General features: G+C 50.2%; 1 protein-coding gene across 15 annotated transcripts in view; it reads right to left on the reverse strand.

Annotated features, from left to right (window-relative positions):
* Window positions 1-18463, reverse strand: part of CACNA1G (calcium voltage-gated channel subunit alpha1 G) — a 140897-nt gene that overhangs the window by 84253 nt on the left and 38181 nt on the right. For all 15 annotated transcript variants that reach the window (XM_061455462.1, XM_061455460.1, XM_061455458.1 and 12 more), the window contains exons 2-4: window positions 11652-11763; window positions 10882-11015; window positions 1824-1921 (exon numbers count right to left, since the gene is read on the reverse strand). In XM_061455462.1, the coding sequence (XP_061311446.1) occupies window positions 1824-1921; window positions 10882-11015; window positions 11652-11763 (344 nt within the window). The remainder of the gene's footprint in view (window positions 1-1823; window positions 1922-10881; window positions 11016-11651; window positions 11764-18463) is intronic.

Below are 18463 nucleotides of genomic sequence, written 5' to 3' on the forward strand. Positions count from 1 at the left end.
ACCACACAGGGGTTCAAACACCTGCAGCTCCCCGGTCCCATCTGGTTTTCCCACAAAGGCCCTGGGAAACCTCCCTGCCTCCCTACCCTGCTCCTGGGCACACAAACAACCTTCGCTGCTCCTCTCCCTTCACTCCCTATCTCAAGTCCTCTCCTCCTAAAGCTCTCTAGCAATTACAAGTCTCCTTTCTTCCCCGAGACCAAACTCTGACATTCTCCCTTGCTCAGTCTTATTTGTTTCCCCACTCGGTATATATTAAAATTCCCTTTCCTCCCTAATTCTGCTCATCTGCCCTAAATCCCCACTCTTCCTTAAAATACAAGACTCTCTCTGGCAGTTAATTCTCGCAAGCTCAGGAACAGCCAGTTCTGTAACAAAGACAAATTGAGGGTGACTTCGACTTGACATTTACACACAAAAAACTTGATTTCATCTGACGTCTCTGTAATATTCTGCTCATCTCTCGCTCTCCTCCTTTCCCCATCTTCTGCATTCTCTCACTCGCTTATATTGATTTTCATTTAAAGAAACCTTTACTGTTGCACCCTTTACTTGGACACCTCAGCAAGAGTTCTTTCTCTCTGCCTGATGCTGTCACCTCCTTTATCAGGGTTTTTCTTCTACTTGTCTTCTAGGGAACAACCACCTTGCATCAACTCCTAATTAACTGAAATGACTTTCTGTGGTTACTGCATTTATCATCACACAAACCTCTATTTTTTTTCCCCCACCTTACATTTCTATCCTGTTGTAACTGCGCTGCAGGGAAGCCAAGATAAATTACCCGGGGTTTCAAAATACATTAAGTGAATTACATCCCCAGTTAGACAGTGGTGGATAAATTCAGCCATCCATCAGGTCAGCAGCGGGGATAAAAAAAAACATTGCAAACAGGATTCTGAAGCTACCGTGATGACTGGAACAGCAGCAGCAGCAAAGCCAGATTAAGTTCAAGAGTCAAGGCCAGAAAAACAAATAGACCCCAGGCACCTCCAGCACCAGCAGTCAGAACTGAAGCTGATCAGTGTTCGTCAAGGCATTGGGCTAGTTTGGATAGGGGAGTTCGGACTTGGATTTAATTTGGCTAAAACAATGCTGGATTTGATACCCAGGACTGTAGGATTAGGAAAATGATGTTTCTGATGCAGGTGTACTTAATACACCTGATCCATACACCATCCGAGAGGGACTGCCCAGCATCTCTTAGTGCTTCAGGCTTTGCCCAGCACTGCACAGCAGGAATGGCTCCCTGGGCAGTTTGGTTGGGTTTGGAATGGCCAATGCCTCTCAGTACACAGGGCTGGGTTACCATCACCTGCTGCCATGCAGGAGCAGGCAATGCCACTCACAACAAGACATCTTCACCCCCATTTCTCCAGGTATTTATCTATTCCACATATACATATTTATATATACATAATCCAGGTATATATACCCCATAAAGGATGGGGTGACACAGGGAGGGTGGAAGCTGCATGGCTCAGAACCCTTTGCCCCTGCTGCCTTGGCTCAGTCAATCCCTATCACCTGCATCCCTTCACCTTGGCAGCCTCTTGAAACCCTCTTCAGATGAGAAAGAAAGGTGTATCAAGGCAGTGCTGGATATCTTACTGACTAATGGCTCATCTCTGATGCCACAGGTGTCAAAAGGAATATTACTTAAAGCAGAGAAGTGACAGGCACTGGAAACCAGAGCGTGGTGGTAGGACCTGGCACTACCATGCTTGTGTGAACCTTTGAGTTACAATATAAGACTGCATCTTCCATCTTTAGGCAGATACAAAGAACTTGCACCAACAGGGAGAAATAAGGATCTGACTTACTGGGGACCCTGTTAATGGCCCTGAGTGGCCGCAGGACACGGACGGTGCGGACCGCTGAGAAGCTGACGTTCTGCAGGTCCAGGGAATACTCCAGCATCCTGTGGGAGACACGAATGCGGAGGAGCATGGAGAAATGTTAGATTATCAAACACTATAAATCAAACATTATACGCCAGCCGCTCACAGGGGGACTTGTTACTGCATCTCTCCCACCAGGAAAGTTTGCCAGAGGAATTAATTAAGGGTTGTTTGTGTATCAAATAAAGTCATTGAGCAAGAATGTGACACACCAGCTCTCACAGACACAGATTTTCTCTCTCTGTCATCTGCTTTGGTTACTGTGTTTTGCACAGGTCCAGGGCAAAAGCTTCTGAAGTGGCTGCACACTCCAGGGGGACAATTTCCTGGCAGCCCTGCTTTTAACAATTGCACATATTCCTTAATGCATCTGGGTTTGCTGTGTTGAACACCACCACAGCCCTGAAAAGGAGAAAGGAGCATCCCTTGGTGCAGACCCTTCCCATGGGGCATGGGAGGTGTGCAGCACAGGACACTGAGCCACGCCAGCTCTACCCAGCAAGGACCATTGGCAAGTGGGATTCCGGTGGACAGGCAAGCACACAAATCAAAACTGATGACACTTGTAGATAATAAATGGAGCAAACATGGATCAAGGAACCTTCCAGTGCTCCTACACTGTGCCTGATGGGGTTATTTCACAGCTCAGGACACTGAGGTGCAACCTTGCACATGACTTAGTCTGAGGATGCACTTGGACTGCTGCAATCCTGGGGTGCCCCAGCACTGTCTCACTCTGCTCATGGCAAAGCCAAAGGCAACCACAGGATAGGAATCTCTTCTGAAAATACTCAAGTTCCATCTCAAAGCTGGTTGGGTGGTTCCCTCCCTCCAACTTTGATGGTTAGAAGCCTAACTTCCAACCCTAATTTATTCAGGACAAACCATAGCCATTTGTTCCTGTGGCAGTGCTGTCTTTAAAGTAGCTTCTAGTTGATTCTCTAATTCTGTAGCTGTTTTGTCCTTGGTATTTACCCACCCAATGTATTTACCGAGGACAAATCACGTCTTCTCTCAGCCTTGATTTTGCAAAGCCAAACAAAACAAGCTCTTCCAGCCCCATCTTGCAGACAGGCCCTCTGCTTCCCAGTCACAAATTTTCTCGACACTTGCCCTAGCCTGAATCAATCTTACCTGATCAGGCATCAGGCTTCTGGAGGAGGCTTTGCTGGTGCCTTGCACTAAGGCATCAGTGCTGCCCCTTCCCTCCCTGCTGGAAGTCCTGAGGATTCATCAGGGAATGTGTTAGCTTTGCCATGGCCCAGCACGATGGAGGTTTCTTTCTGCTCTTGCTGTGATCAGCCAAACCCACTCTCCTCCCTCCTGGGCATCAGCAGGTGAGGAGCACCCAGGTGGAAAAGGCTCGCTCTTTCTAACCCCCAAATACATGACTGCACGCTTGATGAGGTGACACTTCATCTGATTTCTCTTGATAGGCTCTAATGAGGATGACAATGCTCAAACCGTATCCAAGATCAAAATAACCTCAACATACTCCTTGGTATTTACCTGACACCCACAGCAGAGGGAAAGTCCCAGAAGATGAATGTTGGGTGCTAGATGTTTGTTCTTATCCTCTGACCACAGAGGAAGGCAACGTGTCCACAAAAGCCTACCTGGTTCCAGTGACGAAGCCAGCCCCTTCCTCAATGCGTAGGACTTACCATATGGTGTAAGCTCCGGCTAAGGTACGAGATGGACAGTAATTCTCCTGGGATTTAGTGGTTCTGAAGTTTCACTCGTTGTCGGAAAAGATTTTGGCACAGTTTGCAGCTTTCGGGTAAAAAGCCCATGTCAAACATACAGCTTTTCTTTCATCCATTACTAAAAACAGAATCTACCAGCAAAATTCAGAGCAGCAGATGGTTATCTGCACCAAGACAAATCATCTTCTGATTAATGACAGCTCTAGACTCACTCCCGGAGATACATGTGCTTTGTAAACTGCAAAGGGCACTGCTGTAAAATGCATTTTGGTTTAACATATTGAACAATTATAAATCAAAATTCAAAACCCAATCGAACAACCCAGTAACTTGAACACCAAGAACCAGGATGTGCTCTCCTACCTCTGCTGCTGGTCACTGCTACTGGTGTTACATCACCACAAACTCAACCCCAGACCTAGACTACAGGATCCACACATTGCTGATAGCTAACAGGTCAAGGGCCTTGAGAGAAGACATTATTGGGGGAAGCAAAAAGGGGGCTAAAATCAGTCACTAAAGCAAACCCAATGAGAATCCCACCACTTCCCACCTTGAAGGTCGCTTCCAAAGGCAAAGGGATGCATGGGAGAAATCAACCCATGTCCCTGGCAAGAGAAGATACCCACGGAGAGTGTGTGTCAGGATGTCACCGAGTGGCAAGGCGACGTGCATTTACCAGCGTATATAACATCTACACGCTGGAACTCTGCAATGTAAAAAGCCCCTGATGGATCTTCAACTCAAATGTCATTTCTGTTCAAACGGCAAAGCACGACGCCTGTCAGCACCTCTGCCACGCACCCGGGTGCCCAGACAAGTTAAAAGCTCAGGAAAATACTCAGCATTAAATAGGATGGATTGATAGGAAATGCTGAGACTCATCAGAGCGATCAGCAGCCCCCGATTGCTGGAGTTATTCAGGAGGAAAGCGGAAATATTTAGGGCTTTCTAAGAATAAAAGCAGAGCATCTGCAAAGGCAGACGTACAGCGGGCTGGCGGTGGGATGCAGAGAGAGCGCTAATGCAAACCTTTGGAAACACTCCTCCGAGAAGGAAAGCTCCTGGGTCTCAGCAGACAGAGACAAGGGATGGCTCAGGATGGACGGGGCAGCTGAAATGCACTCCTGTTCTGCCTGGAGACAGAGAGACTCGGAGCACAGTGAGGTTTCTTTCATATAAAACCCTCAGCATTGGGAACAATCTCCTAAGCCATACCTACATAAGTGATGCTCAGAAGCACCACAGGAGGGGCTTTCTCACCCAGAAAAGCCTTTCCTACATCTACCCAGCGCCTCTGTGGCCTGAGCTCTGCTCCCATCCCCAGGATCACTCCTGCTCAGGAAGCAGAAATGGTGCAAAGACCCATCAGAGTCATGGAGTTTGTGCTGAGGGCACTTAGCAAGGACAGCTTGAACTCTCCCCATTCACAGCTGGGTGCTGGGGATGCTTTACAGCCAGGAGATGCGATCAAGGTCACACAAGGAACCCAGAGAGATGCCTGCAGGCAGGGGAGCATCCCTGAGAGCTGCCTGCCCCTCTTTCTGCAGAGGCAAAGAGCTGCCACTCATTGCCAGCAAGAGATAGGCTCAGATTTATTCAGTGTCGAAAGGTTACCAAAACTGGGCATGGAGACACCTTTATCTGTAAAGTGCAGTTATCAGTGGGTAATGTTAAGCCACTGATGCTGGAAAAGACAAGGGAACATTATTTAGGCAGCACTGCATCTTCAGAAAGCTGGAATGAGATTTCCTCCTGGCCCTCACAGGCTTTGCTGTGCTCTGCTTTTGCTCAGGAGCTGCTTTTTAAGTCTCCCCGCATTCGTGGGTGTTGATTAACTTTAAAACCACTCATTTTGATCAAGCTGAACAGAATGAAAGGAAATGGAGGGAGCATGAACCCCGCAGCCTGCTGGATCCAGCAGCACCGTTTGTCCCAGCCAGGACACTTGACTAATGAGGCTTTTGAAGCAGCAGCAAGTTCAGCTGAAGAACTGAGAGAAACTTGAGTGTTTTCTCTCCAGAAAGTCCTAAAACTTGCAAAAGATGAGGCTTTTCACAGGTGGGTTTGAGCCAGCCCAGCTACAGGGGAGGCTGCTGAGGGTTTTCTTTTACCCAGCAGGTTTCTGTGAGTCAGGGATGTGGCTTGCTCAGGATGCTGTGCTTCGAAGGCTCCTGCATGGAGCAGGAAGCATCTCCAGCTGCGGGGCTTTGCTGGTCCCTGGGTCTCGGCTGCTCTTCATCCTCCCAAAAGCCACTTAAAGCATCAAATTGCAAAAGTCAGCCCCAGATTTTGAAGCCCAAAGGTTTGCGATTATGAGCATTCAGCTTGATGTGGTTCTGCTGCTGCTGCTTGGAGCAAAGAGCACCCAATTGAGAATGCAGTGGGGACCCGTGAGGAGGCTCCCAGCTTTCAGAACACTCACATCCATCCCAGAAAGCCCAGCAGGCTCCTGGGAGAGGGTTTGGTGCAGCTTTCACTGCAGCTCAAAGGGGCCGTGGCTGTGATTGCACATTGGGTAATTGCGTGTGCAAATCAGCCACTTACACGGGCAATTACCCCCCAGCACAGAGGGCACATCTCCAAGGTGCTGCTCTTCAGTGCGAGAGGGATCAATACAGGCAGAGGGGATGAGAAAGCAACATTCAGCTCTGCCTTTCTCTTAAAGGACAAAGTGACTAATACCTGGGGAAAGAACAGCCTTTGCAGTCACAGCAGGAGATTGCAGCAGGGACTTCCCATAGGCAGTCCCATGCCAGCCTTTTCTTCCACATCTGAACCAGGGAGCTGAAGCAGCCCCTTGATCAGCCTGGTACAGATGAAGAGGTGTTCAGAAGAGCCCTGCCTGCCTGCGAAGTGAACTGACATTGACAGGAGAAGGCCACGTGCTGGAAGCTTCACCCAAAGCACCCAGCAGGCACCTTGCTCTGGGGCTGCTGCAGCCACATGAGACCAGTCTGACGGCATCACCCTCATCCCAGCTCCTGAGCTAAAGAGCTCTTCAGGAGCCATGCGGGTTTAGACGCAGCAGAGATGGACTGCACCATCCCTTTCCCTCTATGAACACAGCAAGGCTTCCTGCAGCATATTTGATCCCTGAAATTCAGCACTCAAAACCAGGAGGGAGCAAGACATCCTTAAGGGTTGTTTATGATGGGTTCAGTGGAGCTGACTCTTTAATATAGCCTTCAACAAAGGGAGGAAAAAATGATAACAAACATTAGAAGTGCTCAGGAAACAAAGAGAAAAAGCAGCGGTGTCTGTTTCTGCAGGAAGCAGCTGCCAACCACCTCCAGCCCCAGCTTGGCTCAAATTGTAAGCAAAATACACCACAAGTGTTTAACTTTCCTACGAAGTCTTTTAAGAGGCCCGTTACCATTACAATGAGCGAAGCACAAACAGGGCTCCGCAGACTTGGCCAAACAACTGACTGATCCCAGAGTAACAACAGACCTGCACAACCCAAACACGGGATGATGCACAGCCCTGCTTGGAGAAAGCAGAAAGACAGGCATGGATCCAGAGCCCTGCTTGACCCCACAGAAGGCAGAGAGGAACCCTGTCAGCTCTTACAGCACCAAATTATCCCCTGATTTAAAGCTTCTCTCGTGGGAAAACAATTAACCATTGGGGTTTTTGTTGTTTTGGGGTGGTTTTTGATGAGGATGGTTTAAAGAACAATTTAATCCCTGGAGATGCAGAGATTCAGGGGAGTCCTTATCTGACCAAAGTCAAAACAAGCGGGTCCTGCAGCAAAGTGGCTGGGGACGGAAATGGCTCCAACTGAGGAGCAGGTAGGTCTCAATTTGTGGCTCCCCTCTTCCCATAGACTGAAGAAGAGGCCCCTGCACCCTGCCCTCCAGAGGGTGCTGGGTCCTGAAATGATAAGCCAGGGCACATTTCCATCCCGTAGCTCCAGTTCACAAGCCCAAGCCTCAGTCAGCACTAAACTGCAATCACCTCTGCATATTTCTGGATGTAAACAAGCGTTTATCTTTGATACATCTCCATCTTATGCTGGGAAAGGTCAAAATCGTGTTGAATCTTCCTTAGAGGGCAAGAGCTGGCTCGCACCGCCTGCTCACCTTCAAGTGTGCTCTGAAAAGCGAACTCCCCTAATCCTCTCCTTTAACATAACACAGCGTAATTATGCCATTCATCACTTTTTTTCCCTTTCCTTTTCCCCATGCAACTCCACAACCTACAGCCAAAGCCGTGTTTCACTAAGCTGAGTTTTGATAATACAGCGTTATTCTCATCTCCAGCAAGTTTTACTGTAATTACAGAGATGTGTTGCAGACATTACACACTCTACAATTATCGCTAATTGCATTACATTGTCACAAAGAAGTCATTTACTCTCCATGAGCTCATGAGATTGGTCTGGACAGTTTAACAGGGCTGAGAAGTACTTAATGGCATGACACGAAAGTGGTCGGCAGCGCAGCAGGAGCAAGCACAGCATCTGAGCAGCTCTCCCTGCCCTCTGCAAGTGGCAGATTTGGGGCAAACATGCACAAAAAGCTTTCTCTGCAAGGCTAACCTCTGACAGGTCCAGAAACTTCACAAAGAATGGGGAGGATGGAATGCTAGAAGGTTTTTTGGAAGCCTCTCCTTCGACTGGTAGTGGTTGGGAAGGGTTTCTATGGATGATGTGCCCATGGGAGCATACGGGCATGCAGCACATCCCACATGTCTCCCGCTGTGACATTCCTTCACCACCCAGTATCACACACACAGGGTTTGCCTCTTCTCCTCTTCCCTTACCATCACTTTCTGCATCCCAAGGGAAGGGAAGCATCAGGGAAAGCAGGAGAGCAGAAACCCAGGATCTGCTTCCCTCTTCCCATGACTTGCACAAAAAGGGGAGGGAAAAAATGGGAAGGCAGAAGGAAAGCTACTTCATTGTGGTCTCCAGGTCCTCATGGAAGCATCATTTTTGAGGTCTCTTCCCTTGTCATTTCACTGGGGAACCTGGCTGAAGCCCTTACACAAGACCTACATAAAAACACGATGCACTTCATCAGGTATCCAGCAAATACAGCAGGGATTTGAGGATTGACCTGACACATGCTCTCCTTGTGGGTAATTTGCTCTGTGTGGGAGCTGCAGAGCTGCACTCAAGCTACTGGAGGAATTTCCCTCTGTCTGGTTGGGATTGGCCCCTGAAGTGTTTTTTTCTCTTATTCTTAAAGTGTTTTTTACCTACATCTTCAGTCTAGTAAAGGGCTTGGGTCCCTTTTTTTCCCCTCTGCTACAGCACTGACCCATTCCTTCAGCCCCCTTGGCTTTGCCTGGCCCTCGGCACTGCTGGGGATGGCTGAGGGAGCCTCCAGGACGCAGAGTAGGCTGCAGCACTCCAGGATGGATGGGCGAGGGCTGAAGGAGAACACAAGGGCATGAAAGGGAGCAGAGAAAGTGAGCGCAGGGGGAGGAGAGGCTCCGCTTTGTATTTAAATCCAGTTCGATCCTTTGCCGGCTGAATTGGTTTTGACGGAGCCCAGATGGGAGCAGTTCATGCACATGAAGGAAAGAGCCATCATTTAGTGAGAGGCAAAGCCAACATGGCAGGAGTCACAGGAGGGGTCAAGCTACAAGACTGCAAAACCCCTGCAACAAATAAATGCCTCTGTGTGCTCCCAGGGATGTGAGAAGAATAGAGGGTACCCTATCCATGCTCTGCACAGGAAAGAGGTGGCTCTCACACATCCAAATACCCATCCATGTGCAGCAGATGATTTAATGATCGCTTAAGCAAAATGAAGCTGTATTTTGAAATAGGAATTGGGGTTCTTTCTGCTGATGTCCCTCTAGACCGAGGTACCATCAAGGGGGGGGGGGGGTGTCTCTATAGAAGCACATCAAGGATAAACTCCAGCTCCAAAGTCTTTGCAAGCTCAACAGGCATGGCCAGGACCGGGCTGGGAGGGGAACACAGCAGCAGCCAGCACTATGCCCCCCTGGGCCTCCCCATGTGGATGCCTGGGCTTGCTTGGGTCTGGTTCCTCATCACACCTAATTGTAGTGTGAGAAATAATAAAGAACTAAGGAATACACCAGGTGGCTTTAGCACGCTCCAGCCCTTGGCCGTGCTGATGATGTTTGCAAGCCTACCAATTGGACACTGGATCCCGCTCTCTCCAATGCTCCACCACTACAGCCCCTAATGTTGCTCAGACACTTCAGGAGGAAACTCCGAGCCTTTTCCTAAGGGCTGGAAAGCAGCTTTCTGCAGATGGATTCCAGGGACAGCTACAGCTCTTGGCCTTTCTGCCCTCCATCTTTACCTCCAGTCTGTGGCTTGAGCTTCACTACATTTTTTGGTCTCTGTAGCACTCCATGGCAATGAGTTATCCCAGGCCAAGGATGCACTGGGAGACCTTCCACCTCCTTACTGGTTTTACTGGGCCACTGCTTTGGTTCTCCCAGATGCCTGCCATGACCCTATGGGGCCAACATTGGCCCATAAGCAAAGCCCAAAGTGTTGCCCCTTCCTGGGGCACACCAAACCCATGCCAGGTAAACAGCCCAACCAGGAGGGCCCCCTGCTCCTTTCCAGGAAAATCCAGTAAATTCCATCTCTGAACTCTATCAGAAGACGAAAACCCCACTGTTTTCCCAAAGGAAAGGCGGGGAGGGAAGCGAGGGCTGGCGAGAGATTCATGTGTCAAAGAAACTCGGCTCTCTGGCTAGGGGCCAGGGACTTTTCATGTGGATTTCCAGCCTCCGCCAGGAGACTCTCGGGTGCTCAAAGATCCTTTAATTCAAACCAGGTTCCTCTGAAAGGAAAACACTCAAAAAGGCAAAACTTGGTAGTTTTCCCTCAAGAAAAGAAGTACAATAATGAGGGCAATCATGCACATTGCAGTGAACTATCCTCCTGGCACGCCGCTCCGTGCTCCCAGCCGCCTGCTCCTCCACCACCTCGCCTGATGGAAACCACAACCACCACTGGGGCTGGAGGGAGAAGAGCCAAGCCCAGGGTCCTGTGAGGAGCCCCAAGGCATGGGCTGGCCACAGTCCACCACAAACAGCTTTTGCCACCCTGCCCTGCTCTCTCCATGAGCTGAGCATCAGCTCTCCCACAAGCTATGGAGAGGATCGCGGTGATCTGGATGATTACCAAGATGGACAATACCAACAGCAACCAGTGCCCAGAAAGCTCCAGTCCTCAGGGCTGCAAACCTTCCCTCAAATCCACTGCGTGCCACGTATTCCATAAACAACAAGAGGCGCAGGAAGAGGGAGACCCAGACCCATTGCACCGGGCTTACCCCGCAATGACAATGAAGAAGTCCAGGCGGTTCCATGTATCTCCCAGGTAGCATTTCTTCCCAAAAATCCCCAGTGCAATCATCTTGACGATCATTTCCACGGCAAAGAAGGCAAAGATGAAATCGTCGAAGCTCTGCAAAAGAAAGGAAGGGAGGACAGATGCTCCTGCGTCACTGCATGCACAACACTAGGGCAGGGGAGAAGAGACCTGAGTTCAATAAGGTCTCCTCTTGCACCACCAAGAGCCAAAATCCCTGAGCAGAGGCAGCACTGAGAGCAGCCAAATGTCATCCCCCAACCCAAGACTGGCCAACAGCACACATAGTGCTTGGATAAAGGGACAGGTATATTTTGGGCTCACTGTGGATGGTTAACCCTCCCCAAGCACTCTAAACAAAGCTTGGTTACATCAGGGCTGGCACAAGGGCTTTGTCTTATGACATACATGCATTCATATAGAATCACAGAATGGTTTGGGTTGGAAAGGACCTTAAGATCATCCAGTTCCAACCCCCTGCCATGGGCAGGGACACCTCACACTAAACCAGGGCACCCAAGGCTCTGTCCAACCTGGCCTTGAACACTGCCAGGGATGGAGCATTTACCACTTCTTTGGGCAGCCTGTTCCAGCACCTCAGCACCCTCACAGTAAAGAACTTCTTCCTTCAATCTGAGCACCAAAACCAGCATTTTATAAGTGCCGGTGTGACCCCAGTGCAGGCAGGACCTAAACATCCTGAGGCCACCTCCACCACACCATGTTTTGTACCTGGAGGATCCTGCAGCGCGGCGAGTCGCAGGCGATGTCCTCGCAGGGGTGGAACATGCCCAGTGTCACGCAGTTGAGCAGGATCACCAGCATGCTCACCCTCTCGAACCACCTGCACAGAGCCCATCAAGGAAGCAACAGACCTGGACGAGCATCTGCTAAGAGCCAGCACTGCATCACAAAGGTTATTGTGGTCTTTATTCAAGGCACGCACCAGCTCCTCGAGGTCAGACTTTGGGTTCGCATGGAAACCTGCCTGCTGTTTAGACACCTGCACAGCAAACTGATGGCGTGTTCTCCCCTTGCTCACATCGGTGGCTACAGCTAATGTGAAAGCCACTACAGCATGAAAGTTGCATGGCAAGAGTTCTGAGCACTGATGGGATGGATTAAAACATTAAATTAAAAGAACTATGTCAACTTTTAGGAAAAAGAAAGAAAAAAACCCCACACCAGACACTTAATTTCCTCTCCTGGCATTTACAGAAAAGCACTCTAACAACATCACAATTTTCTATTAACCATGTTAAATCTTATCCCAGGAGCATTTCCCTGAAGTCACTGCTTGAACTTTTCATTCCCAGTCTGAATTAAGACTGTCAAAACCATTAACTAACTACCAAAAAGCCTTTAAGACTCTGAGGGCCAGCAGAGCCCATCCTTACCCTGGCTGCTGCCTCTCGGAGCAATTTTAAACAGCCGAGCTGCTGGGACACGCTTTGGATGCTGTTACTTTTGGGGCAGAATAAATTGCGCTGCTGCAGCAAATCCTTATGGGGATGGTTCAAACCTGGTACCCAATTTCTGCATCCTTCTAGGGAGCATTTCTTGCCTATGGCACAGAGATGTCAAACCCAGGAGCTGGGGCAATGTGGTGCTGGGGTTGTCTTCCAGCCTAGCACACAAAACACCCCATCGACTGCCACAACCCACAGGCAGTCGGGGCCACGCTCCTGCCTGGGTGCAGGCAGCAGCTTCCAGGCTCCAGGAAAATAAGCGTGGCTCTTGCCAGACAAGAGCTTTCGCTGCAACGCGGTAGCGGGTGGTGTTTGGGAGCCCGTGCTGTAGCGTTACCAGGCTGGGGAAGAAGAAGGTGAGGATGAATCAGCAGGTGCCACCCCGCTGGGTGCACGGGGTTGGAGCTGGCAGCTCCTGCCACCCATCCTGGGTGAATTCCTGGGAAGTCAGATGGGGCTGAGTCACGGTTTCATTGTCAGCAATCTGGGTGTTTTAATCGGAAGGAACGTTTACAGGGTATTGGGATAGACATTCCAGGGTGGAATATTTAGCCCAAATATAGTCCTGTGGGGACAGGCCTGGAGGGCAGCTGGAGGAGGGGGCAGCATCCACAGGCATTCCCCAGCATAGGGGGCTGGAAACATCCCTCTGCAAAGCCAGCCTCATCCACAGCTCTGCCAGTGAGGAACTGCAAAGCCCTTCAGAACATAAAGAATAGGTGAAAAAAACCCTGTAAGATCCCAGACGGTGACAGAATGAACACGTGTCTGCAAGGGTTGTGTGAGATGCTCAGCACGGAAGGGAGGAGGCTCAGGAGTAGCTTGCTTGGTTGGGTCAAAACCTGCAGAGACAGATGGGTGCTTCCCCAGGCAGGCAAAGCTACATGCAAAGTCTTTAGTGGTGGTGGAGTAGACCCTGAACTAGGGCTGGGTGTCCTCCAGGGGCTCCATCTCAGCTGGGCACAAGACCTGGGTGATGCTTTCACCACAGTGGGCAGCTGGTTGGTGCTGGCTGGGATTCCAAGCAAGCAGAGGTGAGCTCACAACCATGATGTGCATCTGCTTAGAGTCACTTGAATCTCCCCTGCTCCCTCTCCAAGACCTAGAGCAGCCCCAACACCCACCCAGGGCAGATGAGTAGATCCGAGCTCACCACAGCCCCATGTGCAGTGCAAAGGGCTGAGCCTCTCAATGCCATTAGCATGCTGGCACCAGTGACTAATTGCAAGCAAAGCCTTAAAAAGCTCTCTCTTAAAAGTATCCAGGAGAGATGCCACAACCTGCGGGGTGATGGGCAGCCAGGAGGCAGATGTGGGGATCAGCACCAGATGTGCACCCGCCAAAGGGCTCCTGCGGTGCCCACATGTAGCATCAGTCCTTATCTGTGTAAACACCCACTGCCCAGAGCCCCAGCACTCCCAATCCAGTCCCCAGCGAGGCAATGGCAAATGCCCTCCTCATCCCATTGCATCCCTGCAGCTCTGCCTATGCCACCGGCCCCAGGGCTGATCCCTGCTCTCTCACACTACAGCTCCCCTCGCAGTAACAAACCTCCTGCAGGCAGGAAAACAGCCTGTGGGGAAGGAGAGGGACCCAGAGAGCAGGAGGGGGGTTTATTTGCTGCTGGCAGGTTTATTTTGCCCAGCTTTAACCACAGACCCACTTATCGGCATATCGCTCCCTCGAGCAAATACATTTCAGTCCAATATAACACATCACCCTGATTAAACATTCCCGGGACAGGGACCCCAGCAGTGCCGAGGGCGGTATGTTAATGCACAGCTGATACATCAGAAGGCTGGGGAGGGGGAAGGATATTTTTTTTTTGCCTCTTTTTCTTTCCAGCTGAATGAAACTTCAAGCTCTTTCTTCTGCTAATGGGATTTTCAGAGCCACACAAAGTGCTGATGGCTATGGCTTTGTACCGACCCTCCTTTGAGCTGAGAGCCTGACAAAGGGAAACTCTTCAATTAGCAAAAGCAGAAGGTGCTTTATTGAATGCTGCCGGCTGCTGCTGTGTGGGCAGTGAAGGGGCAAAAGGGGCTTTGGGAAGCACTAGAGACAGCGGCTGGTCCTCAGCCAGCAGCTAAGGTGAGGAGGCGGAGGCAAAGCTCATGGTGAAGGGCACACCGAGCTGAGCTGAGCCCACAATCCACGCTGCATGAGATAAATATTTGCTCAGGCTGAGCAGGCAGGATCCATAGGGCTGATACTTAAAGTAATAAAGGGGTTCACGTGCACACAGCAAGTACAGCAGCACACAGCAAGTAATCACCCTACACACTCCCTACCTTGGGGGTCAGAGTCCCTCCTTTCCAGGGTCACCTGCTCACTCATTCTTTAAAGTCCACATTCTTACCATCAGGTTGGTCAAGACACACAAAGGGCTCATGGATCCTTTTCAGCTAAAACAAATCTGTTTCTGCTACGCAGAAAAATCCAATAACGCTTAAAATTCACAAGCTAAAGCACCAAAAAAACCCCAGCAAATACCCAGAAGTCTCTCACTTGTTACCAACAGCATCCTTTGCACAGAGCAAGAGCCCTCAGCCCCCTTCCCACCACAAGCCATCCCCGTGCTACCTGCATGCACTTGGCAGAGCCTGACCTTTCCTAATTAAGAGGCGAGAGCCCCAGATTCAATTAGCCAGCGCTACCCAGCTTAATATAATTGAAAGAGGAAGATATTGCATTACGCTTGCTATGATTTGGTTGCAGAAGTTTAGATCAAATTCACCAGCAAGTGAATTAAATGCAAAGCTGTTGCTCGAGGGCAGAGCCAACCTGGAGGACGATGAGCCTGGTGCTCGGTCCATCAGCAGCACAGGCTGTCTGTGCTGAGCCTGAGCACACACTGCTCTTTGGATTGGGGATGGCGAGAGCAAGCACCACTACGCTGCAGCATCACCCATCCCCAAAAATCATGGTCCCTTCACTAGGGGAACCAGGCACTTACACCAATGGGTGCGGAGGGCAGAGTTTGTTGATGCTTTACAGGGACAAACACTCTCCTGCAGAGGATTAATATGTATTTCCTACCTTGGTGCTCCACTAGTTCCAGGTGGCTTCTGCCATTCCCCCTCTCCTCCTTCCCTGCATCCTTCTCTTTCCTCTCCAGCTCCTTCCATGACCCCCTCCTCCAGCTCTCCCAAAGCAGTGCCAGTGCTCCAGCAAAGCAGCAGCTCCAATAGTATGTGTTGCTGCCCTGCCATTGCTGGAGCCGGGGTGGGACCCCCCAGAATCACAGCCAGCGTGATGGAGAGCTGGGCTCTGTGGGCAAGGCGGGGACCAGTGCTTGGGCAGCCCTGCAGTAAAACCCAGCCACAGAAATGCATCAAACTCTGAATCCATCCAGGTAACCCCTCGGCTCTGCTGCCTGTTTTCTGGCCATGGAGAGGTCAGTCAGACCCACAGACCATAACCAGGTCTCTCACCCCCACCCACAGTCTTTTCCCTTGTGCCGAGTGAAGCCTTGCCTTGCTGGGACAGCGGCTGGTATTTGACAAATGTGCCGAAAGCACTGGCAAGATCTAGGTTTTTTTTGTGCAAATGTGATGTGAAAATTGGGTTGAAATGACAGCCTTCCCCTGCAGCGTCACCAAGTCCCACCAGCTTAGGAGTGACACTGGGATAAGCTGCAGACGTTAATGAGAGCGGAGTTTTAGGCTTCATTCATATCATCAATTCCAGAAATAGCCCCTTTGACAGGAGCATAATGGGACTTCCAGGGTCTGGCCTTTGGGGGGGTGGGGGGGTGTGAGGAGGCAGGGACTGAAATCCTAAAACATTAATTCAGGCCGTTTGCAAGGAAAGTTGAAAGTCCTCAGAATTAATCTGCCTCATGGATGGAAACAGTAACCCCTTCACAGCCTCTGGCTGCATCAGGCCAGCATGAAAAGGTTCTTCGTGTCAGACCCAGTTGAAAGGTCCCAGGATTCTCACCACAATCCTGGACATTCAACTGGATTTTGGTTTATTCTCCCATATTCCATAAACTGGCTCCCATCTTTTGCTTTTAGCATCTGCAGGAAACATTTGCATCCCCTTGGATGTTGCATGCTAGAGGTGCTCTCAGAGCATCTTTACCCGATGAATCCACTTCCCCAGCTTGTAGCTGAGCACTCACCGGGATCTGTCTCTGGTGTGATCCTGACACAATCTCTATTCCATGAATTTGCCCTTCCAGGTGCTTTTCCAAGCTTGGTAACTCCCCTCCCTCCAGGGAATACAAGAGTGGGATGAAGCAGGGAAGATGCGGCAGGTTTGCAGCATCACAGTACCGCACCAGCAGCAATCCTGCTTTTTCCTGATGGGGTGGATAACCCACTGCAGCCACAGCAGCCACAGGCATGCTCATTGCATGCATGTGATGGAGTGTGCACCTCCTGCCCTGCCATCCATAGGGATTCATGCCAGGAGAGCCCAATCGCCAGGGCATTCCTGGAAAGCAAAGCCAAGAGGCTCTCCTCCAGTGGGGCTGCAGCAAAGGGGGTTATAGATTCAATAGAGAGCATTTCCATGGCCAATGCCTGGTCCATCCTGGATCACCTTATCTGGGAGCCTGAGGACACACTGCTGGGAGTTAGGATGACCCACTGAGCCCAGCACATCCCCAGCCACAGGCACTGAGCTGGGAAAAGCCAGACAGGGAGCATCCCTGCCTCGTCACTGCTCTGCAGGTCTTCAAAACGCTTCCCTCACAGCGCAGACAGACCCAGGAGATGATTTTAGTTCATGCAGCTTCACAATTAAACCTGGGAAACCAAAACAGGGTGATTATTCATGCCAGTGTTTCTGGAAATGTAATCTCTAATTTATTTCCCCTTGCAGATGTTCCAGGGGATGCAGCTGCTTCCCTCTGCTCTGCTCCATCCCTGCAGGACCACGGCTACACGATGGTCCCCAAAGGCCCCATAATGAGCAACGGTGACTGTAAAGCCCAAAAGTAGAGGCAAAAGGGGATTTTAGGGAGTAATCATCTTAATCACGTTATCATTTTTCTCTCAAAGACTTAAAAATTGCACTGTCAGTTGCAGGCAGGAGATGTTCTTCCCTGCTTCGGAACGCAGCCACCTCTTAAAGGGGGATGTAGGATTTGCACAGCAACACAGAACCACCCTGCTGAGCCGCCCAGGTGATGAAGGGAAGAATGATGCTGCATTTAGAGGGGATGAAGCCTGATGAAAAAAGACATTTTGTCATAGAAAAAAAAACCCTGACAAGGTTCTTATTTGCCTTACTGTTTCAGAACTGTTTCCCTATCACCTTTTAAGTTTGTATTTTAAGATTTTTTTCCAGCAACCAAAAGGGTTTAAAACCTTATTGCTTAAAGAGAGAAAAAAATGAAGATAAAATCCTTCAAGCTGAGTGTCTTGCATAATCTCCAAACTTCAGGAGCTGGGGGTTTTAAGACAAGCCCTATATATCACTTACAATTAACTGCTGAGCTGGGAGGGCTTGGCCAGCCCAACCATGGGACCAGCATCTGCAGTGATGGGTGCTTTAAAAAAGTAAAATGAAATAGAATGTCAAGCAAGAGCACTTTAGGCTGGATTTATTCTGGCTTCTCATCCCCGTCCTTTGTTCCTCATCAAGCCCTCCTCAGCATCGCAGAACAGAGAGCAAGAAACCAGCCAAGAAATGGACTCGCACAAAGGGCAGGACAGTGCATGGCCCCTGCTGAGAGGGATGGGCCCAGGTTGAAGCCCACGGTGCTGGAGCTCACCAGCTATTTCACCAACTGATGCCAAACACCAGGAACATGACCCTTATTGCCCAACATCACCAAGGAAGAATTGAGAAGCAGGTGAAGCCTCACTCACCCAGACCGAGCCCAACAGAAGCTCCAGCTTCCCCCAACCTCCATCTCCCCCTGATTTGGCACCTTCTGCTGACGTTTGGGTGGCTCAGGGATGGGCTCTCCTCCCGCTTGCCCACCAAAGCAGGGCAATGGAGGCAGGAGCGTGCCCTGCCACACACGTGCCTGTCCCTGTCCTCCTCCTAGACCCAGCTTGCAGCTCAGCCTCCACACCAGCCATCACCTCCCATGATGGAGCCTCTGGGATGTGCTCCCTC

The sequence above is a fragment of the Pezoporus flaviventris genome, unplaced genomic scaffold (assembly GCF_033815535.1).
Source record: "Pezoporus flaviventris isolate CSIRO_AGI_PZ_B2104156 unplaced genomic scaffold, CSIRO_AGI_Pfla_v1 ptg000020l, whole genome shotgun sequence".
Taxonomy (NCBI): domain Eukaryota; kingdom Metazoa; phylum Chordata; class Aves; order Psittaciformes; family Psittacidae; genus Pezoporus; species Pezoporus flaviventris.